The sequence below is a fragment of the Syngnathus acus genome, chromosome 1, assembly GCF_901709675.1.
Source record: "Syngnathus acus chromosome 1, fSynAcu1.2, whole genome shotgun sequence".
NCBI classification, from domain to species: domain Eukaryota; kingdom Metazoa; phylum Chordata; class Actinopteri; order Syngnathiformes; family Syngnathidae; genus Syngnathus; species Syngnathus acus.
The window spans coordinates 8,452,508-8,479,094 of NC_051087.1; the positions used below are offsets into that span (position 1 = coordinate 8,452,508).

Consider the following 26,587-nt stretch of genomic DNA (forward strand, 5'->3'; position numbering starts at 1 on the left):
AAGGCAGTCCCTGTCTTACTTCTAGTAGAGTTGGAAAGCATCAGAATGGGAAGCATGGTGCCTAGTAAGAAAGCCTGTGCAGTAGGACTGTCACGGAGCAATGCAGGGGAGAGAAGAGAGCGTGACGGGACGGGGTAGGCACTCCATTCACACCCACTGCGCAAGTCACGCAAGTTTAGAGAATGGGAATTCCTCTCGCTAGATTTTACAGAGATGACATATGGTTGCATCTATCGGTTGGGAGATTACCCCTTCCTGTCCATCAAATCAGAACAGCCTATGTGACACATTTCAAAAAGAAGCATGGTCAAAGAGCAGTGACGGATTTAAAGCTACAGCACATGACATTACTGTTACCCTCTTGGAAGAATGGCCCAAATGATATTTTGGTCAAACAGATTATTCCTGAAATGTATGGTGATGCAGGTGGTGATAATAAAAATGAATAATAATATCGATGATTTGATCAAGACCAAATCTTTCCCCTGAAGGGACAGACTATATTGAAGGCATTTCCCCCACAGAGTGCCACCCGTGACAGAACGCACGTGTTCTAACAGATGCCCCTTTGAGCTACAAAGGATTGGAGGTGCCTTTCAGGATCATGTCCTGCACTGCAACAAGATATTATGCAAAATACTGTCATGAAGACAGCTTATCCAATTCTGTCTTTCTCTCTGACGGTGTTACTGGAGTCCCTGCGCAGTAGATCATATCAATAAGGCAATGCTCATAAATAGATTAGCGTCATGGTGTTTGTCTATGTATAAACACACATGCATGCACAACCACTGCTAATGTGTCAGGCAGACACATATGCACATGTAGCCTAGTCATCCGTATAGTAATAAATATTGCGCTGACAATGCTTCTTACAGTAACCACCAATGACTCACTCAAAGCAGAAGAGAGAGTGAGGGAGAAGAAGAGAGAGAAAGAGAGGGGGTGCAAAAGAGAGAGAGAGAGATACTGTAAGCCTGAGTCCAGAGAAGTTGGGGGAGGGAAAAGTGAAATTAATGAGAAGCATTAGTTTCCCCCTCATACAGAATTTGGAAGCAATGTTCCTATATCAAGGAAAATAAATAGCATGATGCCAAAGTTTCACATGATCTGCACTTAATGTCAGATATGGGAAATTAAGTCACATGGGGAAATGGTGTTTGTAATGCACTTGAAAAACTGCTATATGCTACACAATTGATAATGAGTCCTACAAATCATTGATCTTTATTCACACCGCATAGTATAATTTGAACACCCAGCCCAAGATTGCACACATGCATGTTTTATGAGCAGCCTAGCGAGTTTACAATACATTTTCAGTTGGAGTCTACTTGAAGTCTAAATTCAAAATGTGCTAGACCAGTATATGGCCCACAGCAAAAGCTACTTTCTTCTTGTGGACCGTGAATCAGGAGTTATTGATTGATGTGTACTTGCTGCATGGTCCCGCATGCACCCACCCATACAGGCAAACTGCTGATGGGAAGCTTTCCAATTCAACAAAGATTTGTGAATACATTACTGTACATGGACACTCCAGGGCCATGCATATTTGATGACTTTAAAAAGGTAAGGCACTAGAGAAGGTATGATGGCTCAACTGTTCTTGCTGCAAGCAAAACACAAATTCTCTATTAATCAGTATTCAGCCTAATGTAGGAGGAGCGTTGCCAGTCAGACCAGTTCTGTCCTTCATTATTTTAAACCTCTGGTTTGTATGTCATTATTGGATTTCACTCTTATACTGTACAGTTGTTGCTATTGCAAAACATTGCTCCTCCTCTTAATTACTCCAGCAGAAATCGCCAACACAGCCTCCCCCTGTTTTTTTCATTTGACTTTGCAGATATGATGTGTGCCCTTGAGAGAGACCTTGCTTTGCATTGCAGTCTTTATGACGGGAACAAGAACAAGACTATGGCTACACCATTGCCCCCTCCTGGACAACATTGAAAAGTGCACATAGAAGTTGAAATGGTGCAACTCATACTGGGGGTAGGGAAGCAGCCTGGGTCATTTGCTTCAAACTTGGGTTAGGGTTTCAAATAACAAATAACGTTTAACTGTTTTATCAATAATCCCCCCCAAATATGAAACTTGTTGAATGAGACAGCTATAACAAAATTTTGTCTCATTTTGAATTTGATGCCTGCAACAAGATAGCTGGAACAGGACAACAAAAGACTGGTTAATTTAAGGAACAAACAAACAAACAAACAAACAAACAAACAAAGGTGAAAAGGATCATTACAAACCAGTGAGAAAAAGTGCATCCTGAAAGGCTCAGTTGCTCACAAGAAAGGAAGAGCTGAGGTTGACCACAAAGTGCATAAGCAAATAGTTCAAAAGAACATTTCTCAACATTCAACGGCAAGGAATTGCCATTTATTATGCCCGCATGCGGCATAATAAGACTGGCAACTTGACAGACATGAAATCTGCAAGGAGTGTCACACATCAAGCCGCCAGGGGGAGCCAAATGTCATTATAGTAATGGCAATCAGTGAGAAACGGGAGGCGTTCACGGTACGTCTCGAAACTCGGAATTTCTCCTTACCCTTCCCAATTGGACAACACTATTGGTTCGGCTCGCTGGCTTCTCGTGCAAATATTGCAGACAAAGGTAATTACGCCGGCCCTCAACCACTGCATGCTTAAGTTCTCTCTCCGGAAAATAGCTAACTTTCGCCATCATCGATGGTATGTTATTGTCTGCAACTAGTGTTGGACTGTGAACTTCGGCTAACCGTTAGCCTAACTTGGAAATCGATTTGACCGAGTAGGTGTATCAGTGATGGTGAATCAGCTTTGCTATCTGCGACACCCTGAGTATGTTAGGCAAGATGACTTGAGGTTAACGCAGAATTAAACCATCCCGATATTTAACCGTTATACGGTTACATTTCATATTACGTGCTAGCACAAGTTTAGCATGGTCAGTTCGTCGTACTGCATCGCCGTGGTACCCTAATTCATCATTTTATCAGCCGCTCCAGGCTTTCGAGAGAAAACAAGAACGTCTTTAGGGTGCTACAGGCAGCAGCATACACACTGACAAAACATGAGTACTATTTCATGACGTGGCTTCTTTAGATTTTGCGTCGACCACGTCACACCGCAAGTCATCATGGTCAGAACTTGGCAAACTGATTCAACATTTTATAGTCCCCCGAGGAATATGTAGGGGGAATTCTGCAGAAAGCAAAGTTTATTTTTCCGCGGAAAACCGAATTAAAATTAACAGTTATAAAACAAATAAGTTATCTTGTTTTTATTTTTAAAAAATCTACCACTTGAAAAAATTGTGTATTTTTGACTTTTGTTTTGCATTTACGGCAGATGGCCACAGTATACGCACTATGGGTTAAAAACAAAGACAGGGCTTCTGGAGCGCTCTTGCTTTAAGGATAGTCCATAATTCAAATGTCTTGCTTTGGAGAATAATCTGAAAGAAAGATCATTTACTTTTGCATTTGTCATTGTGTGACTCCTTTTATTTGTTTTTTTTTAGGCTACATTTTCATTTCAAGGCTGAAATTACTTTGAGTCGGTGAGTGTGGATGGGACACAGTCATTCTTTTCAGTGATCAGTTCCTTCCTCTGGCTGCTCCTGCTTCCTCCCTCAGGCTGAAAATAGGTGAATGGTTGCATTCCGTTTGTAGACAGACTAACGGGTATTAGAATAAAGTATAAACACAAATAAAATTTCCAGATTAATTTTCAATTTACCAAGGGCTACTTGAATGAAAGATGCTTTTATTGTGGTCAAAGTTTCTTGCTCTGAATACTATACAATGGAGAGCAAGCCTTTTGGACCTCCAATTTTTGCAGTATTTTTCTCTCTTGCTGTGGCACATCTCTTGTTAGTTTGCCATTTTAATGAGGCCTCAACATTGTGTTTGCCCTCTGGTGGTTGGCTGGTGACAGATTGATTGATAAAGTGCTTGATTATTATTATTTTGCAGAAGAACTCGCATTTCAATTTTACCAAAGATCGGGTTAATTTAATCGTGGCAGCCAAAATCGTATTCACGATTAAAATTTTATTTGATTACGGTATTTGTGTCGCCTTGCTAACAAGGCTGTTAGGTCATTGACATAACTGCCCTGTTAACAGGGCTGGACAAATACTGTAATATGCCAATTTTAAACTATACATCATTTTTTTTTGTGTTGTTTACTTGTATGTATATTGTGTAATATGTCTTGTCACCGTGGGATAGTGGGAACGTAATTTCGATTTCTTTGTGTGTCTTGGCATGTGAAGAAATTGACAATAAAGCAGAATTTGACTTTGACTTTGATAAGACAAGACTTTGACTTTGACTTTGACTTTGATAAGACAAGGGTGCTTTCGCCAAACCTTTGAAATCTGACAACACCCGGAAGGAGGAGACAACACCCGGAAGTAACCGTTGCGCATCAGACTTTGCAGACTTTGCAGGAACCTCGCTTGGGATCTCAACAATCTGTTACAACTGTGTAGAGGTGTAACGATTAATCGATTGATATCTAAATGCTTATCTAATTGATGTATTATTATTTTTTAAATAAAATGCATTCAATAACAACACAATAGCACACATCACATAAAAAAATAGCAATTATATTTTTTACTCCTAAATTAATCATTTACAGAATTTGTGTCCCTAGTCTTGCCTTTTTTAGAAAATGTGAAAATATTGCTGCCTTCCTCTCCTTTTCTCCTTTTCTTCCACACTCTCAGCCAATCACTGACTCAAATTCGAATAAGCCAAAGGCAATTCCTCCCCTCCCCCCGACTACTTGCCCATCTCACCGTCTCTCTGTCGCTCCATTCTCCTCGCCTCCCTGCACATCTCCGCTTAGCAATTTAACACATTTGAATAGCAATACAAATAGACTGAAGGGTTAAAAACGACATAGGTGGTGACTGGTTGAAGATCTTGTCGTGGAGGGATGGAAAAGCCTTGTGGTTTTGTGTGCAAAAACCCCCATGTGAGTCGTGATTTTTTTTTTGTCTGCTTTCTCACAAATGTGTGTGTGGTTTTTTTTCTCATCTGTTTTGATCCATTTTGACATTTCTCAGAATCGGGGTTCTTTTTCTGTCTGTACGTCTGCTGCTTTGTCATCCCTGTGTTTCAGCATGCATGCGTACCTTCCCCCAGCACAGTAAGCCAAGTGTTGGCTGCTGCTGCTGTCTTGTGACGCTTGAGATGAAGTTACATTTTGATGAATGGGAAACTGGCGCCATCTCATGCTTGACATCCACTGTAAAACCCTGTTCATCCATTATGTTATTTGAACCTGATGAATGCTCAAGTTTTAAATAAAGGACGGAAGTGGGTTTCTTTTATCATCGTAATCGTCCACAACCGGGTCAAGTACCGGCCGGCAGAAACAAGCCCAGCCTGTCGGTTAACAGTTTTTGTTTTTCTTTTCAAGACGTTGTCGTAACGCTTTGTCATTTACCTTACTAGTTTCGGCGTACAAGCCACGTGGCAAACGAGACTTGGAAGGCCTAGGATGACAATTATGACGGAGGGACGAGGACTGAAGGTTGCCCAGGTCGGGGACGAAGTACAGAGGACAGACTGACAAAATTTGGTAAAGTGCCCATCACATTGAAATAGATATTTAGGAAGAGGAGAAAACTCTCTCACGACTCTTACCAGTATATCGGCCCATTCTGTCTTCAGTCAAAATACTTTGTCTAGGCAAAGCTGATAATTTTGTTTTCTCTCTTTAGAGAGATTTCGGTGGGCAGGTTGGCTCATCTGTCGGTGGCCATGACATGCTAAAAACAAACTTGCTCTGTTGATTCAAACATAGTGAAGGACACTGGCTTGTTTGCTGAAGTAAAAGTTATTCTGATATGAAGCTGGTAGCAAATGTACAAATCTGCTTCTCTGACTGTGAGTGTTCAGTCAAAAGTGATTGATTGCATTCGGTTGTATTGAGTCGCTTATTCGTAAAGATATTTGACTGTAAACTTAAACTAAATACCTTTAGATTTCCATTATTTTGTAGCTTTGCATCAAGGCTTTTGTTGTAGCGCCTTTATATTTTCCATTATTTTATAGCTTTGAATCAAGGCTTTTGTTGTACCATGGTAAAGAATCAGGTTGTCTATGGGCAAATAACCAGTGAACAAAAATGCAGCAGACCCTTTACGCCCAAAAGTCTCACAGTATGCCCCATTGTAAGACACTGAATGCCTGCTGCCATGTGATCTTTGAACATGAATGTCTTCTTGTGCGTTTGTACTACAAGAGCGGAGATTCCAAACCCTTTTAGGCCCGAGATTGACTTTTCAAGCTGCCAGCCTTCTGTGATTGATATTTATTCATTTGTTCGTTCGTTCGTTCGTTCATAACAGCTGACCAGTGAGCTAAAATTCAGTTTAACAACACATTTTTTTCCCACATTGATACCAACATAAGTATTCAACTATTGACTAGTCACCAATACCGGTACCAAGTATGAAATATTTGAAATTTTCCCAAAACACATAATTATTAAATAAAGACGTATATGTATGTGCTAATTTATATACAACATACTGACATGGTATAGTATAACCAAACTTGGTATCGGTACTCGGGGCATCCTCAAATAATATTATGGACATACTTTGACGTGAGTTGACAATGTTTCTTATCACTAGTGTGATCTGTGCAACTCAACAATAACATGATCGTATGAAGGAATGTGTCTTTTGATACTGATATCCGAGAAAAGAAAACTTGTCATCGCTCTGTTACTGACATCACAATAAGAAGTCCTCCTGTGAGCAAACACATTTGTTCCACACCCACTAGTGTCATTGTCTGAGTATTACTCAAAAGCTCCCTGTTAGAAGATGGAAAGTAAACTCAGGCGTTACTGTTTTGTTATGGCCAGTCCTATCGGGCGTTGTAGATCCGGTACAACTTGTTCTGTTGCATATAGTAGTGGGCAAGTTTTGTTTTTGCAGAGTTTTTCACCATCCTGAACCTTGTTCCAGTCTTGCTGCCGCTATGTGGTATGCTGTGGAAGTTTGCATTCTAGTCCGATGTACAACAAAAGACATACGTCAGAGGGGAAACATTGTCATTCCACTTTTCCACTCCATGATGCCTAATCGGCTCAAAAGCGAGGTATGCGTATTGTAGCTCTTAAGAGATTTATAAAACGTGAAACACCAAACCTGACAAGGGAGAAAAAAGTGGGCATCCAATAGTGTGGTGTACAATATTTCAAGAAGACAAACACAGCACTCCATTCACTTAAGAAGACAATACATATAATTTAAATAAAAACAAAACAATTTAAAGCGGTTCTAAAGTGTTTTCTTGCTCTCGTGTTTTTTACCTTCAGAATCAAGATTTATAGCACGGTAATATACTCACAATTGTTCTGGTATTCTTCAACTTGATAATTCATGTGTTACTAATCCAGCACTCCTGTAATGACTGGAACGTTTGTAGTGTTGTGCCTGAGGGTTTTTAGTAGGGGTGAATGGTTGTGGAAAATAATCAAAATGCACGCCCCCTCTCAATATTCTGATTGTGAATTAATATGCAGTAATTGTCTCAAAGTTCTCGTCTCATGTATTTGAAATAATAAATTAATATTTTATTTCCTGTAGACAGAATAAGTGTATACAGGAAATTGAAATAGTTCTCTTTGCAGAATTTTATCCACGAGTATTTTTTTTCTTTTACTGTCCTAATTTTATTACAATGAATCCTTTTGTTGGTGCTATGTCTTTTGTGCTTGATATTGATGCTATTTAAGAGATAATGTAGATGTATTTATCTATCTTGAATTTTTGGGGGGGTTCTGTTATTCATTGTGTATTATTTGTGTTGACAAATTCTTTAGCGATTAGTGCGTGTGAAGAATACGCTTTGTCTGGCTTGAATGAATGAGCTGTCGATCAGCAAGCAGGTTTCGACAGATTTAAGCGCCAGCATGTGTTGGACGTTGGTTTTATTAATCATTCAGCCCTGTGTTTTAGTAGAGTGCACAGACCCCACCTTTTTAATTGAGCTTTTAACTAATATTTATCTATTTACTTTTCTTACCTTTATTTACATGAGCTATACATATGTTATATTGAGCTTCCCACAGTTTATTAGCGGTATGGGTGTGATTATATTGGACCTTTGGCACATTGACGTTTCAATTCCTTATGAAATATGAGTTGTTTTTACATGCATGAAAAGCTCTCTAGAAGTAAAGTTAGATTAACTGACTAGTACGTAGGTGTGGGTTGCTTTGCTAAAGCACACAGACTTATCTTTTGTGTACCATTGTGCTCTGAGAAATGTTTTTGTATTGTGTGGGAACTCAGTGACACCCTTGTGTTTTCTTTCTAGGAGTTGTACTACAAGAGGATGCAAAGCAGAGAGAAAAAGAAAAGGGAAAAGATGGACAATCTGAATCAGGTGTGACAGATAAATAACCATTAACTTGCAAAAAAAAAAAACCCATTATACATATTCAAGTATCAACTTCTATGACGTGTGCTGTTGTTCCATTGGTATAGTGTAAGAAGAGGCTGAGAGTGTGCGTGGCGACATGCAACAGGGCTGACTACTCGAAACTGGCCCCAATCATGTTTGGGATCAAATCCCACCCTGATGACTATGACTTGGATGTAGTGGTCCTTGGTTCACATCTTATTGATGATTATGGGTAAGATACACATGCAACCTAGCGTACACACCTAAAATAAAGCTGCGCTGCTTAGTATGTTCTAGTTTATTAACTGTGCAACTGTAAACAAAAATGTCATGTTTACACCACCACTTGAGGAGTACAGTGGACTCCTATTGTCAATCTCAGGTCGCAAATATGCAGGGGTCCATCATACAGTCGTCATTTGAACATTGTTTTCTTCTGCCTGTGTCATAGGAACACTTTTCGTATGATTGAGCAGGACGACTTTGACATCAGCTCCAAACTGCACACGATTGTAAGAGGGGAGGATGAAGCAGCCATGGTGGAGAGTGTTGGACTTGCTCTGGTCAAGCTTCCTGATGTGCTACAAAGATTACGCCCAGATATTGTCGTTATCCATGGAGATCGTTTTGATGCGCTAGCTCTAGCAACTTCAGCCGCACTGATGAACATTAGAATACTTCACCTAGAGGGAGGAGAGGTGAGAAGATTGTGATGAATATTCAAGGGAACTTTTTACACAAAATACCACCATCATGACCAACGTTAAAATACAGCAGTGTAGTAGGCCAAAATATTCATTAAAAAAAAAAAACTAGGCAGTTTTTTTTTTTTAAATAATTTTTGTTTAATATTATCGTACAGAATGCCAGCACTAACATATGCAGTTTGTATTCTAGTCAAACAGTAGTTTTCAAACTTTTTGTCAGAATATGAATCAGCTGTAATCTCAAGAATTAATTAAAAAATTAAAAGTGTTTATTCAAAATATATTGCACAGAAAAGTAAAATATAAAAAAAATATTTTAAATAGTGAACCTATTTAAACAGGCTCTATGCATAGCTACACTATGTCCTCACTATGTCCAAAACTAAATGCCTCTTTTCTGGAAAAGAAACACTTGAGTGAAGTGATGCCGCCTCACACAAAAGAGGTGGTCAGAAAAGAAAAGAGAAAGCTTTGGCAAAATAGTTTTTTGATGCCTCACCATGAGGGAGGTTCTGTTAATTGTTTGGAAGAAAGTATTCTAGACTATGCAAAAATCACAAAACGTGCCAAAGTGAATCGGTCAAGAATAACGTCTCACTTTTTGGGTGAAAGACTGCTCTACAGAGTTACCTTCTAACTTGAACATGTTTTGTTTTACTGTACATTATACATGATCTCAGGTCTCATTTTGGCAAATTTCTTAGGTGAGCGGCACAATTGATGACTCAATCCGCCACGCCATCAGTAAACTGGCCCATTACCATGCCTGCTGCACACGAAGGGCAGAGCAACACCTCATTTCCATGTGTGAGGACCACTCTCGGATCTTACTGACTGGCTGTCCCTCCTACGATAAGCTGCTATCACCACATAACCGTGAGGACTATCTGGATATCATCAAGAGCTGGTTGGGTATGTCAGACACAGGTCATGAAAATGTCAGGGTTCCCTACGCGACGATGGAAAAGTATGAAATTTGATTCCATTAATTTCTAGTTCAGACACATAAGGAAATGGGATGGAAAATTGTGAAATACAAATGTTAAAATTTTGAGTGAGTTGATTTGCAAAAAAAAATTAATTTGCAAAAAATATAATAGTTCTTGCACTTAATGTAGTTTTGCTGTTCAGCAGTTTTGTGCCATCCTTAAATGGTGAATTCTATGCAAGAAAGCACCTTTGCACTGCAACAAAAATCACAGTACATATGTGATTATTTTATTTGCGTGTTTACATTTGTTTACTCTTCTTAGTCAATCTCTCATGCATTGTAAGTGGAAAAACATTTGCTTCAGTAAAACTTGATTTTGACTATAAAACGTATGAAATTATAAATCGGTAGTGTCATTAATTATTTTCATTGGCGAAAGACAACATTCGATTTGTATCATCTCTGAATTCCTCAGAATGATACACATCAATTTGTTACAAATTATTACCTACAGAGAACTCTAAAAATCAGGGTCTGGTAAAATGTTGAAATCTCAAATGTGTAGGAACCCTGAACTCAATAAGTCAGCTCATTTGTTGATCACATTTTTATTGCATTCTACAGGCGACAATGTGAAGGATCATGACTACATTGTGGCGTTGCAGCACCCAGTCACCACTGACATTCAGCACTCTATTAAGATCTATGGACTTATGTTGGATGCACTTATCTCCTTCAATAAAAGGACACTCATCCTCTTTCCCAACATTGATGCTGGTTGGTATTATAGGTTATTATGGCATGATCTTTATTAAATGATCAAATATGTATGGATAGGCCAATATGAGTAGAACCAAGAAGCCCATAGCTCAATCCATTCTTGAATATACTCTAATACTTATCCTGTCCACAGGAAGTAAGGAAATGGTGCGTGTCATGAGAAAAAAGGGCATTGAGACACATCCCAACTTCCAGGCAGTGAAGCACATCCCCTTTGAGCAGTTCATTCAACTGGTATGCCATGCCGGCTGCATGATTGGGAACAGCAGCTGTGGTGTGCGAGAGGCCGGGGCCTTTGGCACACCGGTCATCAACCTGGGAACGAGACAAACAGGCAGAGAGACGGGTGAAAATGTGATATTGTGAATTTGAGTCTCTAGCGGCCCCTACTGTGCATATTTGGCTCTTACTATCTCAATTGAACAATGAAATGTCTTCAGGCTGGGAGAGCTCAAAATTCTACTTCTCTTTCTGCTAGGTGAAAATGTTCTGCATGTGAGGGATGCTGACTCTCATAGTAAGATCTACCATGCTCTGCAGCTGCAGTTTGGAAAGCGATACCCCTGGTAATGTTCCTTTTTATTAAAAACAGCGGTTCAGTACGTCTTCCAGATTTTGTTAAAGCTTCAGCGGCGGTCTGCATTCTCTCAGTTCTCTTCCTAATGTTCCTGCCTTTCCAGTTCTAAGATCTATGGTGATGGAAACGCTGTTCCTCGCATTCTCAAGTTCTTACAATCCATTGACCTGAGTAAGCCCCTTCAGAAGACTTTCTGCTTTCCTTTGGTGAAAGACTCCATATCCCAAGACATTGATCACATCCTGGAGAAACAAAGTGCTTTGGCTGTGGACCTTGGCGGAACCAATCTCAGAGTAGCAATTGTTTGCTCCCAGGTAAGTTGACCAGTCTCATCTGAAGACTTTTATATACTACAGATAATCAATCTTTATTAGTTCTCTAATGAGATTTTTTTTCCCCACCACCCATCTCTTTCTTTCTATACTTGACTGCCCCTTGCTTTATCAAGGGTATCGTAGTGAAGAAATATACTCAACCAAATCCAAAGACCTTTGAGCCCAGGATGCAGCTCATATTGAAAATGTGTGAACATGCCATGCAAGATGCAGTGTCTCTCAACTGTAGGATTTTGGGAGTTGGTATGAAACTATGATACACAGCACTGTATGAAAAAAAACAGCAAATTTATGCTCATTGCATCAAATCTTTCCATCCATAGGAGTATCCACTGGTGGACGCGTAAACCCACAAGAGGGTGTGGTACTGGACTCAACAAAGCTAATTCAGGAGTGGACATCTGTGGATTTGAGAACGCCCATCTCAGATGCCTTCCACCTGCCCGTCTGGGTGGACAATGACGGAAACTGTGCTGCCTTAGCCGAAAGGAAGTTTGGTCATGGAAAAGGAGTGGAGAACTTTGTCACAGTCATCACAGGAACAGGTGAGTTGCCATAGTTTTCACGCAGTCATTTGCTCATTCCCTGCTGTCCTCCATCACACAGATTTGTTCATCCATTCACATTCAGACACTCAGTTATCCAATCAAATTATTAATAATAAAGAATAAAAAAAATACAACAATTAAAGGGGGAGTTGAATGTCTATCAAATTAATCATTAATACAATAGAAAAACAAGACATTTCAATTAGTAATAACAAAAGATCAATGGGTATCCTTCTTATATATTACATTATATATTTTTTGAGCCAATACAGATAAATTCCTGTTTCTCAAGCTCGATATTAATAACCAAGAACATTCTTTTTGTGGGTGAAGGGGTTATTTTTTTCTTTCATTAACAGGGAGGCACCAACAATTCTGTTCTTAAAATACTCGAAAAATAAAGTGGAATTGAGGGCTGAGTTGACCTAATTTGTATCTATGTTACTCATTGTTGAAATTGCATTGATACAGTGAGTGTAGGTTCATCCTACTCATTTGCAATTTTGGACTTTGAAAGGTATCGGAGGAGGGATTATCCAGCACAACGAGCTGATCCATGGCAGTACATTTTGTGGCGCCGAACTAGGTCACATCATGGTGTCGTTAGACGGCCCGGAGTGTTCGTGTGGAAGCCGAGGATGCATCGAGGCTTACGCTTCTGGTCTGGCCCTGCAGAGAGAGGCCAAAAAAATGAATGATGGTGAGTGACAGTTGGATTGTATCATATTTGTGTATATGATGAGGCTTACTAAATGCTCAGCATTTACTAATTAGCTAGATAGCAAGAGAAGTGAAATTGGTTTCTTGACAAAAATTGAGTTTTTCATCTGTTACAAAGTTAGAGAGTGAACAGCTGCAACTTGGGATCCCGATAACTAAAATTATGTTAAATGTTCTTCCAGATCTTTACTTCTCACTCCAAGGTAACTCCAATGCAATAAGAAAATACTGTTGTGTTTTTCAGATGAACTATTGAAAGGGGAGGGATTGGTTCTGAAGCGGTCTGAGCCCATCACTGCCGCTCACCTCATCAGTGCAGCAAAACTGGGGAATGCCAAAGCTGTAGCTATTCTCAACAAGGGTCAGAACCTAAACGAGCACACCTACACACACAGACACATCAGGAAAAAAACGGGAATGGTCTCTTCTTATGTAATGAGTAACCACATTAAAGCAATCTGTTGCTTTAGTCTCCTCCTGACATCAAATAGGGTGTAATAGTAGAATGAGAAGAGAAACAAAATAAATCATTTCCAGGTAAACCTAAAAATGCGTGACAGCAAATAGTTAATATGCATTCCATTTTTCTGTTTCTCTTTGTAGCCTCCACAGCTCTAGGTGTCGGCATTATCAACATCATGCATACACTCAACCCCTCACTTGTGATCCTATCTGGTGTCTTGGCCTCCATCTACGAAGAACCGGTGAAGCACCTCATTGCTAGTAAAGCCCTCTTACCAGCTCAGAGTACCAAGGTGGTAACGTCAGACTTGGAAGAACCCGCTTTACTAGGAGCGGCGAGCATGGTGTTAGACTATGCTACGAGAAGGACTTATTAAACGACACACTTGTCTCTTGATTCCTTGTGCCATCAAGAAGACATCGTCTTGAAGTTGATTTTCCAAACATATGTTAACATATCCAAATCCAGTTTATAAAAATGAAAAATGCCTTTTCTGTCGTTTCCTGTTTGGTGATATGTTGTGTTCAGGAAAATGAAACCAATTCCCACTTTTTTAAAATTAATTGATCCTTAATCAAAGGTTGCCTGGATACGTATTTCTTGTGTCAAGTGGATCCATTGTGCATTCTTCTATCACATAAAATCTTTTTTGATTTCCGGATTTTTAAAAAAAGCAAGTAGTTTGTTTTTTACAAAAAAAACATAGCATAACAACATACTCCAAGCAGGAATTTGCTTCTCTTTGTAAAATAATAACCAGTAGTCCATTGAGAAGGTTCTTTTGCCAATGACCACATTTTTGCTAGATATATCTTTCAATCTCTTTCTGTATCGCTTCCTGTTTCACTTTTCTACAAATGTTTATCCCCTACTGAGATACAATCTAACATCATAGTTCCATGTCATTCTTTGAAGACTTGGAATGAGTTAAATAATGATATTCTAGTTGCTTGTCTCAAAGACTTTAGTAACAATTAATGTACAATTTAATTTAATTATGAAATTATAGGCTGAATAATCACGTGACTGAAACTTACTGTTTTTGCTGCTATGAAGGATAGTTTTTCAGTGGTACACATTGTATGTATACTTTATAATGTACTGCCATTGTTTGTTTAAATTTGGTTAATGATGGTCCAAGTGAGTACACAATGAATGGGTTATATTTACAATGCCTACCTTCAAGGTAGTCATTTAACAATATATATGTACTTGAATAAAAGAGAATATTTGGGGTGTGTATGTAGTGATTGATTGTCATTCCGCAAAGCCCAACCTGAAACCTGATCATCAGAAATGTTTGAAACTTGGTACATTGAGTCAGGTGCTTTTCACCTGAACGATGGGACGCTGTCGGGGCAGTTCAATAATTAACCACTGTGACGTGATTCCTGGGTTAGAGACCAATGTTGTTTCTACGGCGCTTAACCTTGAGGATCAAGAATGAGGTAAATCTGTGAGATTGAATCGAGTTTGGCGTCCAATATCGGTCCCTTCATTGTGCGTAAATTTGCCGTAGGTTTCAATTTTAAAGGTTGCAATAAAAAGATCACCCTAAAAACGATCAAGTCGTCAATTAAGAAGGGTTAATTAAAATAGGAAGTATCGCTAGAGTACATTAAAGCAACAAACACAATTATTTATAAAATATTTCCATCACATATTTCATGCAAATTGTGGGGTTCAGGATGGTAAGATGTCTCAATAAATGTGACACTGGTGATTGCGTAGTTTAAGTATGAAGAATGGGTTATTCTTTTTTTTTTTTTTTCTTCATTGAAGTTGTGACAGCACGTATAGGTCACGAGCCTGCATCGGGGTGGGCGTTCGTATTTGATTGGACAGAGATTGAGACAGGGCTTCTCCTATTGGTTCTTCATCCAATCAGTCGGTTTTCATGGCTTTTTATTTGCCAGTCGTCCATTTCCGTTTGTCTATAAGCTTCATGTCTTTTTTTCTAGCGTGTCCTTTCCTTTCGGCTAATCGCCCTATGGTCAATACCTACACCTGCTAAATATTTGCACATTTCGACAGAGTAAAAGGCAATATGGATGATTTTGACATGCTCAACTCACCGGCCGCTGGTAACGGCGTCGGCTCAGATGAGGACCCCGCCGCGGCGTTTTTGGCCCAACAGGAGAGCGAAATTGCGGGGATTGAAAACGACGAAGGCTTCAGCATCCTGGACAGTGGAGACGTCCCTTCGTCGCTGGCGGATTCCAACGGTGGGTGACTGTCCTTGTCAACGGAGGACAGATTGATCTCGCATCCCTGATAAAAGTCTTGCATTAGATAGATCCCAAGTTGTTTATAATGTACTATTCTGTCCATCTCGGTTACAGCTAGCTCTGCTATGCTAACCTGACTCCTGACAACACAGTACTTTTAGGGGAAAAATATCACAATGATAAGGATAGAAACAAATTGACGTTTGATGGGTATGTGTAAAATTAAGTGAAATGTGTGAGTTCATGGTCTGCTGCCAAGAAGAGAACATCGATAATGACATAACGATGATAACGTTTGAGTGACTAAATAAATAGCCAAGAAACAAAATAATTAAAAAAAAAAACACACACACAAACAGTAGCTTTTCCTTTAAATGTAGCACATAATCCCTCAAACTGCTCTTCAAATGTTGCAAAATGTAAATTTTGAGGAATTTGTAACTGTGTGAGTTTAAAAAACATAATTTTTGCTTAAGTTTCATGCTATATTGTAGTTGAAGATTGAGACTTTGTGATTATATTAGTGAATGAAAGCCTTACATTGAATTGCAGTGGCATGAATTCCTTTTTTTTTTTTTTTAATCGTTGCACTTTGTACTTCACTGATCATATTTCCGCAGAGGTGTTCTTAGGTTTTAAAGAACCCTGCTGCATTGTTTCTAACACAATATTTCCTGTTGTCTTTGTAGATGGTGCTGTCAATGGAGAGTTCCATGGGGTAATTAGTCTTGACAATCTTTTTAAAGATTATCACATCTTTTTTTTTTTTATTGTTTCTTAGTTTGCAACTCCAGATCAACAAAGCAAATGGTTTAATGTCAGACATTTTTAATTATTCAAATCAATTGTGAACGGTGTTTAACTCTAAAATCAAAATTGAAAATTTGCATACCACCCATTTTTTAAATCTTTAGAGAAACTTCTGAAATTAAGTATGTTTATCTAAACCATCATAAGAGTTGCATGCCAGAGTTTTACCACAATTCCACCTTGCAGTATTTTGCAAGGTGGATCACCACATTAAAGTTTGCAACAGGCAAAAATACAATAAAATGTTGTTTTAACGTATCTGGCTTCTAGAACCTTCCCAATTTCCCTTTCCTGTGCTGTCATTGCAACATTGCTGCCTTTTGCATTGTCAGGACTTCCTTTGGCCTATAAGAGAAGAACAAAAAATTACATCAATTTAGTTTTTACAGAGAGACAACTGCAAATTTCACTTGTGCTAAGGGATAAAAACTGCAAGAATGAATTCTGCAACTCTGAGCTAGTGGTTGGAACCATTTAGAATTGTAAGAAGTATCGGTTGTCACTACTCTGCATATCATGTTTCTTAGGAAAGCAACGGCCCATCTGACGCCTATGCAGCAATTTCCAACGCCGACCGCCTGCAGGCAGAGCCTGAAAGCCTTCGCAAATGGAGGGAGGAGCAAAGAGAGCGACTGGAGATGCTTGGTAAGCCCAGAAGAGCTCCATTACATTGAGTGATGTAGTATATTCTGCAAAAGGCACCCGTATGGGTATGCGTTAGTTAGCATCGTGGTTGAATCGCCTGTCTCCTTCCCTTCTTTTTTCCCTCCTTCCTCTGATTGGTTATGTACCTGGTAAAATGTGGTCTCTCTATGCTTACGTTCCTGGCCAGATGATAACTCTCGCAAGCAAGAGTCTGAGTGGAAGACCAAGGCCAAGGTGGAACTTGAGGAATGGCATTCCAGGCAAAATGAGCAACTGGAGAAAACCAAAGCCAATAACAGGTACTGGCTTGAAAGATTGCTTCTGTCTTGGGGGATAGTATTGGTAATAATAATAATACAAGTTCTGTGTCGGCAATAAAGCCCTGTGTTATAATGTACATTTAAATATAAGTTGGGCACTAAACCTAGTTTTTTTTCACTCTCGTAAATCGGGTTTTCATAATGATAATAATACTAATAATATTATGTTGGTTTTGTTCTTTGAACGAGGTGATGTTCATGCACAGCTCATTTTGTGCACCAGTAAAAAACATCTATGTCTTGAATTTGAAAAAATGTATTTTATTTTTTAACTAAAGAGGGGTTCGGTGAATGCGCATATGAAACTGGCGGGGTTCGGTATCTCCAAAAAGGTTAAGAACCACTGCGTTATATGAAAACTGTTATTATTATATGTACAGTATGTGTATGGTAAGTACAGTTTGTGTACAGAAGAAATAGGGTGAATTTGATTGTTTAAAGTGTGAGAAATGTTGGCATGCAGTAAATTGTTCCTTCCTTAGATGTAAACCTTTTTTTTTTTTTTTAAAGTGTAATACAGTGGTGCCTTAAGATCTAAATGTATTGCTAACAGCTTTTGACGGATACAAGCCATCTCTTTACCAGTCATGACATGAGCAAAATGTTGAGATATGTGCTTCTCAAATTCCACCACTAGAGGGCGGCAGCACACGTCACATCATCTGGCTACTATCCATCCAGTCAAGTCGGTTTCCTTGCAGTGGAAGGATTATATCAGTTAGTGGCAGTAATGAGCCGTTTGCCAACTTTCCATTGACTATATAAATAGGACAAGGAAGGAGAATGGTTATGTGTATGGGTGTGTTTAGTGCTGACATTTTCCCAAGGTTTTATTGAGAGCAAAGCTTATGTATACAGTACAGTATTGGTGAGTGTAGGCTTATCAGGAAAAAACGTTTTTTTTTTGTTTTGTTTTTAAATTAGTTAATGTCTATGATTTCACTGGGGAAAAATTATTTGTGATACAAGCATGCTGGGAGATCAAATTAGTCATCTTAAGGCACCAATGTATTGTAATCAGTTTGAAATTATATTGGCTATTATAAAGTGTTGTGAGGTGTATATTCAGGATTGACAATTTCAAAATATAGGAAATAAGAAAAGCGTGAGCAATTTTTGGGTGCTTTACTTTTCTCATTTGCTGCCCGTCTTGCTCCCTTACTCCCGTAAATAACAGCAGTACATAGGGTTAAAATATCCTCAACATTGTTACGTATATTAAGCTAGTAAATAGGTCAAAATAGGGCATAACCAGACTTCACTTCCTTCCTGTTTAGGCTCATGGCCATAATTATAATCACAACTACATTAGAATGCTCTGTTATTCTGGCACAAAGACGTTTTTGTGTTTTGTACTGCCCTCTTTCTTTTTTACAAAATTTATTCCAACTGTACTGACTGGGCCTTGACCAGTGCTACAATGTTTCGACTGTCGACATTAGCCTGCTCTTCTGATTTTAGTTGTTTGCACAAAATATTAAAATTGTGACTACGGGAAACCAGTTTTTAGACATAGGATAATTGAGCGATTAGGCTAATTTGTCAAATTCATGACTGTGTTCTGTGCTGCTACCATCACTACCATTTATCAATTGAAAATGGATGGCTCTGTAATACGAGGTGATCTTATCATCATTAACGGCACTCGAGAGGAACAACAATGCGTTCCGTGACAAAAGGTGTCGCCACAATCAGGGATGAGAATTTTCCGCGGATCCGCGTGTTTTTTTCCCGTTGGAAGTATATTCGTGAATCATGTAAATCCGCACTCGAGAGGTAAAACACTGACAACAATGTTTCCCGTGACAAAAAGTGTGACCACAATGCAACCACTTGACTATCCTGTACGATAACGCCTGTTTCCGCTCTCTTGTTCATTTCCCCCGCTCACTCTCTCTTCTCTTCTGCCCTCTTGCTGCTCTGTCACGCGGGCGGATGTTTGTCCAGGGTGCTCGATGAAGACTTCTACAAGCAGCCATTCTCTGAGCTCATTGGTTATGTGTATGTTGCTCCAACTAACACCTTCTGTCCTCATTTTGTGCCCTTTATTTATTTATTTTCTAATCTTTGCATTCTCACCCATGATCCAACCATGTGGCATCATATTCATCCCATTAGTTAGGACATTGTAGTTTCCCATCAGTCTGTATCTCCCATCCACCATAGCTCAGCAGCATCGCTCTTGTCAAAATTGCGACTGATTTCTCTCAGCATGTCAACCATGAGAGGAATGCTACTGCATGTCACAGCTCACATTCTCACTGCCTGCCGCATCTGTCAAATTGTTCTTTTTTTTCTTTTCACAATTGTGTAAATTGTGTGTGCAAGTTGTCACCCATTTAAAAAAAAAAAAAATGCCTTGGTGGCACTCGAATTTTTTTTAACTTAGTAATTGGTTCCAAATAAATGTAGGCCTACTGAATATTCATGTGTAGGATATTTTGAAGCAGTTGTGTACAGTCGTAAAAATACTCATCTTGATTGTCTCTTTAAAAAAATTTAAACTTGCCTAAGTTGCATCTTCCTTGCATGGCATTTTCCCCTCAAAAATGGTGAGCCACAAAACAACCAATACCTCTGTAAAAAGACATGATTACATATAAGGACTTTTATTGATTAAAAACATGTAATGTGTTCATACAGTCGACAAAACTTCACATTTCAGTTTATTTCTTCAAATAATATCTCGCCCAAATAGTTGTGTGCCTCATCGTCTTCCCGTCTTCTCTCAGGAAACGAAAAAGCAGCAGCACAGACTAAAGAACTTAACTTTGTAGTTGATCAAGTTGAGCAACTTGTGGGGGGGTTTTCTGTCTACCTTTTATTCTTGCTCTTTTGCCGCGGTGTGGAAAAGCATTAACTGCATACACGGATAATGTCAGGATTGTAACACCAATCTTGCCTTAATTTAATTAAATAATCAATAAAAGTGAGACAGAGACTAAAGATTTTTTTTTTTTTTTACTACAAGACTTATACACACCTGCTTCAAATGGGACATGCCAGCCAGTCGTGACCTGTGCAGCCTTTGCTTTTACTGTCTGATGCCTTCAATGTTCTGCAGTCTACATTGTGGTGTACATCCTTACCTTTTTAGCCAATCCAGTCAGCAGTGTACAATTGGCAGTAATTTGTCCTCTTTTCATAGAATTATTGAAATTTTTATAGCCCAGTATGATTTGTAATTGTTATGTAAGCCTATGGGAATTATTGCACACCTCAATGCAGTGAACTGGGTAAGTACTGTACACGAAATTTGCTGTCTGCAGTAGAAGAACCTAATTTGCATACGTAGCGTTAAACAAAACTGCTCATTTTAGAGGTTTGCTTTGACTAGTCTTTTTCACCAGTCGCCCCTTCATGATGAAGACAGTGTCTCTAATCATCGAGGGGGGGGGGGTCTTCCTAACCTAGAAACGACAGGAAGTAACTTTATTGCTACGTGTGTAGCAAGCAAATGTCAAACATTAGCTTTCCACGAAGCAAAGTGAAGGCTGCTCGCTGGTCATGCTATAACGTTCCAACGAAATAAAAATGAAAAAAAGAAAAAGAAACCCCTCACTTTTTGCACGTTGGTTTAAAACATCTGCATTGAGCTCATTTTTTGGTTGTCTTTCATTTTGCCCCCTCCCCCTTTTTTCTCTTCTAAATTCTGACCTGTGAAACTATTTCTCCCTCCTTTCTTTTCCTATGCACCTTTAAAGCACACACATTAACCATCCTTGCTACCGCCTAGACCAGTTAAGTAACAAAACACCAAAATGTCCATTTAAGTTCATCTTGCTATTGTGATGGGATTAGATTAAGTTTTGAATATTAGTCCCATGTACAGTATAAACCCAGTTGTATGTATTGCCTCTTTTGTGATGTGAATTGTGTTTGTGGTGACTGTGAAGTTTGATTTGCTCCTTATCCCCATTTTGCTTTGTGTAATTGGTGTTGTAGCTAGTAGTGAACCTTGGAGGGGGGAGGGAGTGTTTGTTTTGTGTACAATATTTGTAGGTAGGCCAGGTTTAAGGTTGCTATCCCTGACATATGACACCTAATCAAAAACGCAACTACAATTTCCACATGTGGTATTTACTGTTTTTAAGTGTAGCCTACATGTTTTAGTTTGAGAAGAACTGAGTTGATTTTACAATTCCAAAACGCATCAAATCCACTTAAAGGAAGCTGCCAATTTCCAGTTCCATGCATGGTAAAAGGCTACTATTGCTCAAACTCTGTATGGACTTGGTTAAAAGCAACAAACAAAACACTTGGTTGTGTGGTTTTGTTTTAATCAAGGGCAGCTATTAGTGATGGGAGTGCGCCCCTAGAGCGAGCTCCTGCAGTGCCTAAAATTCTAAGCATGCAGAATGGCTTGAAACTCAACAGTAGCGTTCTACACCAACAAGCGCCACATTTTCTTGTTGGATGGGTTTTTGTTTTTCCCCCTCCCTGTTTTTAATACAAACTATTCTGTTGTGCATAGTCACAAATATGTATGGAAGAGGATTAGTGCCAGTGAAGAAAAAAAAACGAGGGGTGACAGGATTCTGACTTTTTTCTCAGAATCCTGACTTTAAAGTCAGAAGGTGGGAATTCTGACTTTATTCTCAGATTTCTGACTTTAAAGTCAGAATTCTGACTTTATTCTCAGAATTCTGACTTTAAAGTCAGAATTCCGACTTTATTCTCAGAATTCTGACTTTAAAGTCAGAATTCCGACTTTAAAGCGTCTTTGGGTTTTTGAAAAGCGCTATACAAATTTAATGAATTATTATTATTATTAAAGTCAGAATTCTGAGGAAAAAAAGTCAGAATCCGGTCACCCCTCGTTTTTTTTTCTTCACTGGCCCTAATCCTCTTCCGTAAATATGGGTAACTGCACTGTTATGTTAAAAGAGTATTAGGGTCGTTTAAGTTGTGTTCTGTCTTCCCTTGTCTTTCGCTCTCGGTTAACCTCTGTTGAACCAATTCATACTTGATACATTTACATGATTGATAGCAAATAAGAATGTAACACTTTTCAATGCATAAATGTGTCATTCACGGCTACTCAATGGAATAAAAAGGTGTCAAGTTTGTCTTACCCACATCTGTAAAGTAGGTCAGATTCATACTTTTTTTTAACCCCCCAAAAAATTGTGAACTAAATTTCTTGTAAGCATACCAGCTGAGCCAAATTCTAAACAGTGACTCTCACATTCCCATTCGGATTTTGCTACCTGGTTATCAACAGAGGAATATCTCAGAGCCGTTTAATATTTTGTCATCATTTGTACATCACGTCTTGTGCTGATTAGTTTCTATTCTCCCCCTTCCCCCTGTTGGGCGTAGGGCGGCTGAGGAGGCCATGATTTCAGACATGGACGAGAACAACCCAGGCACGGAATGGGAGCGAGTGGCTCGCCTGTGCGACTTCAACCCAAAGTCCAGCAAGCAGGCCAAAGACGTGTCCCGCATGCGATCCGTCCTCATCTCCCTGAAGCAGTCCCCGCTTGTCCGCTAGGCTGCGGTGCACATCATTCAGTATCACCATGAATGCAAACACAACCAACATCTTGATGACCCACATCTGTATTTGGAAGAATTATTCCCCTTCCGTCTATACCTGTTTTCTGTTGTGGACGGATATAGCCAACGATTTCAAACCACACAGAGTATTCTTTTCCTGACCGGCCTAGCCTCGGAACATCAAATCACTGTTTAGCCACTGAATATTTTTTTCAATGGCGTGTCCTCCGACCAATCAAATGCAAGTCCATCAAGCCAGCAGATGGTACCAGTCCCATCATACCATGCTGTAATCCCCTCAACCTCTTGTAAGATTTCATTTATACCTTCCTTTTTTAAAACCTCACATCAATGTGATCTGATTATTTTTCTGTTTAAGGACCAAATTAAAAAAAAAATCAGTAAGTGTATTTTTAAGTGTCAGTGTAGTGCCTGCTTGTGTTCAATCTATGCATCTCCTTTTGAAAAGCGCCTAGTCTACTGGGAATAGTCCATTACATTACAATTCAAACATGTTGATAGCGCAGTGTGTGTACGTACTTCATGTTCACCTATGTACATATACAGAAGGCAATATATAAACAGACTTTTAAACCTATATGTTAAAAAAATCTGACTGTTGTGGTTTTGAAGAGAACAAAATATACGTCAAGTGTTGTTTGACCATGCATGTCCATTGCCCACTTGTTTCAATATCAGTAAACAATGATTCAAAACACTTGACTTTCTGGTTCCTCTTATTCAGTTTATAGAGTGTCCTCCCATCTAATAATTACCTTCAAAACTTTTGCTTCATGACTCAACTCATTACTGGCACACCAAGTAATACTGGTTCTTGTTGGAAGTGGGTAATCTGTCTTTTTGATTTTGTTAAATACTGAAGCAACTCTCCTGTCGTGGCTTGCACACTTGCCTCGCTTATTGGCTCGCATATTCAATTTTCACCGTCGGCCTTCCCCTGTGGAATTTGTGCTTGCGTGGATTTTAGACGGTTGCTCTTGATTTTCTACCAGAAAGCATGCATTTTGTGTTAACTGAAGTCTCTATATTGTCCGGACGGGAATGTTTGATTGCGTAATTCATAAGGCACCAATTTGTTATATTTTAGGGAATTACCAACTCACCACATCCAAAATGCAGATCTTTTAACGATGCCTTTGATGCTCGAACTTTATCCGTAGGTTCACCAAAGTCATCTGGGCCAGGCTTCTGCTCATCTAATGCAGACAAGCACTGTAGAGCAGAGGTGTTAAACCACTGATACTTTTGCAGCAGGCTGTTTGGCCAGCAGCGGTTAGCACCAGCCCGTTCAGTATTTAATGAAAGTAGGCTTACTGTTGGCTGTTGGTGAGACATCAGAAAAGAAATATTCTTTCAAATCTAAAGGAACCCTGCCTGGAAAGTCAAGAAAGTTGGTTTCCTCACTTTAGCCTGTCTCTGGCCCAAGTGGGACTGCGTGCAACTTGTCTTTCATCTGCTGTATTCTTTGATTATTTGTTGTTTGTTAGAAAAGAGATCCACAAACTCATATTAGTGCATGTACGTACTTTGCACGTTTTAACTGTACAGGATAAAACCCTGAAACTGTGTTGTCTGTAATCAACACTTGCCAATAATAAATGGTGGATACAAGTCTCTGCACGCCCCTCTTTAAATGCCAGCATTAGTTGAGATGATACAGCTGAAGTTTATGTTCCCCTTTTGGAACAAAAACACTTTCAAAAGCGGAAGTAAAAGTAGATGCCTGAGATAATATAGTTTGTTATACTATTTCCTAAAAAAAATATAGAAATACATAATGTCTCAACGTTCTGACATCTGTGCCTTGCGATTACCACGGGACTAACTGCTCATACAAGCAAACAGGTTATTAAAAATATTTCAGAAACCGGAGTTCTGGCCTTTACCTGAATATTTACGGCTTGTAAAAGTAGTTTGTGCCAAGTTCCTGAATCGGAAGAGGCCTCCATAAAAGACATCAGAAAAAGAGTTGCACAAATTGCAACAAAAGCTTATTGACCTCATTTTACAAGAACATCCGAGGTCATACGTCAACATCCGTGTTCATAAAGATCAACTGTGAGTCATAAAGAGTGCCATTATCTTTGTATGAAGGTTAAGTTTTTCATTCTGACAAATGTTTTCTTGTTTCTCTATACAAGTAATGAATAGCGCGGTGTTTTTGTTGGTTTTCTTTTATTTCATAGAACACTGACAGCTAGGAAAGTTTGATGTCAGTAGACCAAAGCATTTTCACAATCTTTTGGTGAAGAGACAAGAGACCAGTAGCACCAGTAAATAATTAAATAGATAAATAAATCAATGGATACACAATTGTGGCCTTTGTTTTACTTTATGAATCAGGAGTTTATATTTAACAGAATATGCTATCTGTTTCCAAAGAGGGTCCAAAGAAACAAGATAACATAACTCCTAATATATATTCTTATCTTGTATCTTGGACCATGATATATATATAATATAGATTTTTATTTTGTATCTTAGACCATGATACAAGGTAAAAATATATATTAGGAGTTATGTCTTTGGAAACAGATGGCATATTCTATTAAATATAAACTCCTGATTGTTAAAAGTAAAACAAAGGCCACAATTGTGCATCCAACCCCGGTGATCAAGGGAAAAATGGACATTAAGCAGACTTTGACAAAAGAGGTGCAAAGTAGATCAAACTCACAGGTGGTGCTTTTGACTATTGTGGGTTCATTCAGAGAAGGTGTGTTCAGGGAGCACTGTGAGTAAATTTGACTGAGCAAGATTTCTGGGGAGCCAGGGCGCTGAGGGATGAGGAGGGACAGTCACCAGCTCAGCATGGGGTAATAGGTTTGGGTATTGGAGTTTTACAGGAAAACATTTAAGAGGGGACAGCGTTGGATGGTGAGGCCACCCCCCACCCCTCCCTGCAATTTTTTATTTTACCAATAAAAGAAAAACTATTTCAGCAAGCTGGAAGAAGTCATGTAATGTTTCCAGGTTTCAGTGAGATCAGAAGGAGCAATTGTTTATGTTACTGTCGTATTGAATGAACTGAAAGCTCCATCCAGAGCCTCAGTGGATGTATCTTGGTCATTTGAGATCGTAGTGGTGGGTAAGTTGAAGACGAAGGGGATCCTCGGGTAAGTCCAGAGACGTGACCTCTCCACTGCTAAGTAAGAGATTGGAGGCGTTTAGCTCGTGAAAGCCAGGCACAGCACAAGCCAAAATAATTTCCAAAAAGAATTATCAAATCTCAACATCAAACCTCAGAAGCAGTGTTGCAGAGGACGAGCGGAGCATTGGTACTAAACTGGACATGGGAAACAAGTTTGACTGGGTTTTGTAATGACCTTCAAGCTGGAGTATCGGGGAGGCAACATACTTCACATTGATATAATCAGGTAACAAGTAGGCCCTCGAGCGCAGCGTGGCAGCAAACTAGTTTGAGTCGGTGTGCTTTGAGGGATTCACCTGAGCAGGCAGGTGTCCACTCATCACTGGTGTCCCAAATACTGGACACGATACGTTCGATACGTCGAACAAGGCAAGCTCACTATCCAGAAGTAGGAGTGCTGTATGTCTGGCGGCCTGCTCG

General features: G+C 39.2%; 2 protein-coding genes across 12 annotated transcripts; both read left to right on the forward strand.

Annotated features, from left to right (window-relative positions):
• The first annotated feature begins 2,504 nt into the window (after window positions 1-2,504).
• Window positions 2,505-14,733, forward strand: gne (glucosamine (UDP-N-acetyl)-2-epimerase/N-acetylmannosamine kinase). 9 transcript variants are annotated; one of them, XM_037246934.1, is made up of 16 exons: window positions 3,524-3,640; window positions 5,463-5,589; window positions 6,959-7,121; window positions 8,346-8,414; window positions 8,516-8,664; window positions 8,884-9,130; window positions 9,844-10,051; window positions 10,695-10,847; window positions 10,984-11,196; window positions 11,329-11,416; window positions 11,531-11,741; window positions 11,876-12,005; window positions 12,086-12,307; window positions 12,828-13,010; window positions 13,275-13,391; window positions 13,634-14,733. In XM_037246934.1, the coding sequence occupies exons 3-16, from the start codon at window positions 7,002-7,004 to the stop codon at window positions 13,867-13,869; spliced, it is 2,346 nt and encodes a 781-aa protein (XP_037102829.1). In that variant the 5' UTR covers window positions 3,524-3,640; window positions 5,463-5,589; window positions 6,959-7,001; the 3' UTR covers window positions 13,870-14,733. The 9 variants fall into 9 exon arrangements, with proteins under 9 accessions (XP_037102890.1, XP_037102881.1, XP_037102873.1 ...); XM_037246941.1 differs by having other exon boundaries at window positions 3,539-3,553; XM_037246921.1 differs by lacking the exon at window positions 3,524-3,640 and adding an exon at window positions 4,798-4,980.
• Window positions 14,734-15,415: 682 nt separating this feature from the next.
• clta (clathrin, light chain A) lies at window positions 15,416-23,714 on the forward strand. 3 transcript variants are annotated; one of them, XM_037247007.1, is made up of 7 exons: window positions 15,416-15,718; window positions 16,411-16,439; window positions 17,059-17,176; window positions 17,364-17,475; window positions 19,444-19,497; window positions 21,201-21,236; window positions 22,819-23,714. In XM_037247007.1, the coding sequence occupies exons 1-7, from the start codon at window positions 15,541-15,543 to the stop codon at window positions 22,988-22,990; spliced, it is 699 nt and encodes a 232-aa protein (XP_037102902.1). In that variant the 5' UTR covers window positions 15,416-15,540; the 3' UTR covers window positions 22,991-23,714. The 3 variants fall into 3 exon arrangements, with proteins under 3 accessions (XP_037102902.1, XP_037102912.1, XP_037102921.1); XM_037247017.1 differs by lacking the exon at window positions 21,201-21,236; XM_037247026.1 differs by lacking the exons at window positions 19,444-19,497; window positions 21,201-21,236 and having other exon boundaries at window positions 15,418-15,718.
• The last annotated feature ends 2,873 nt before the right edge of the window (window positions 23,715-26,587 follow it).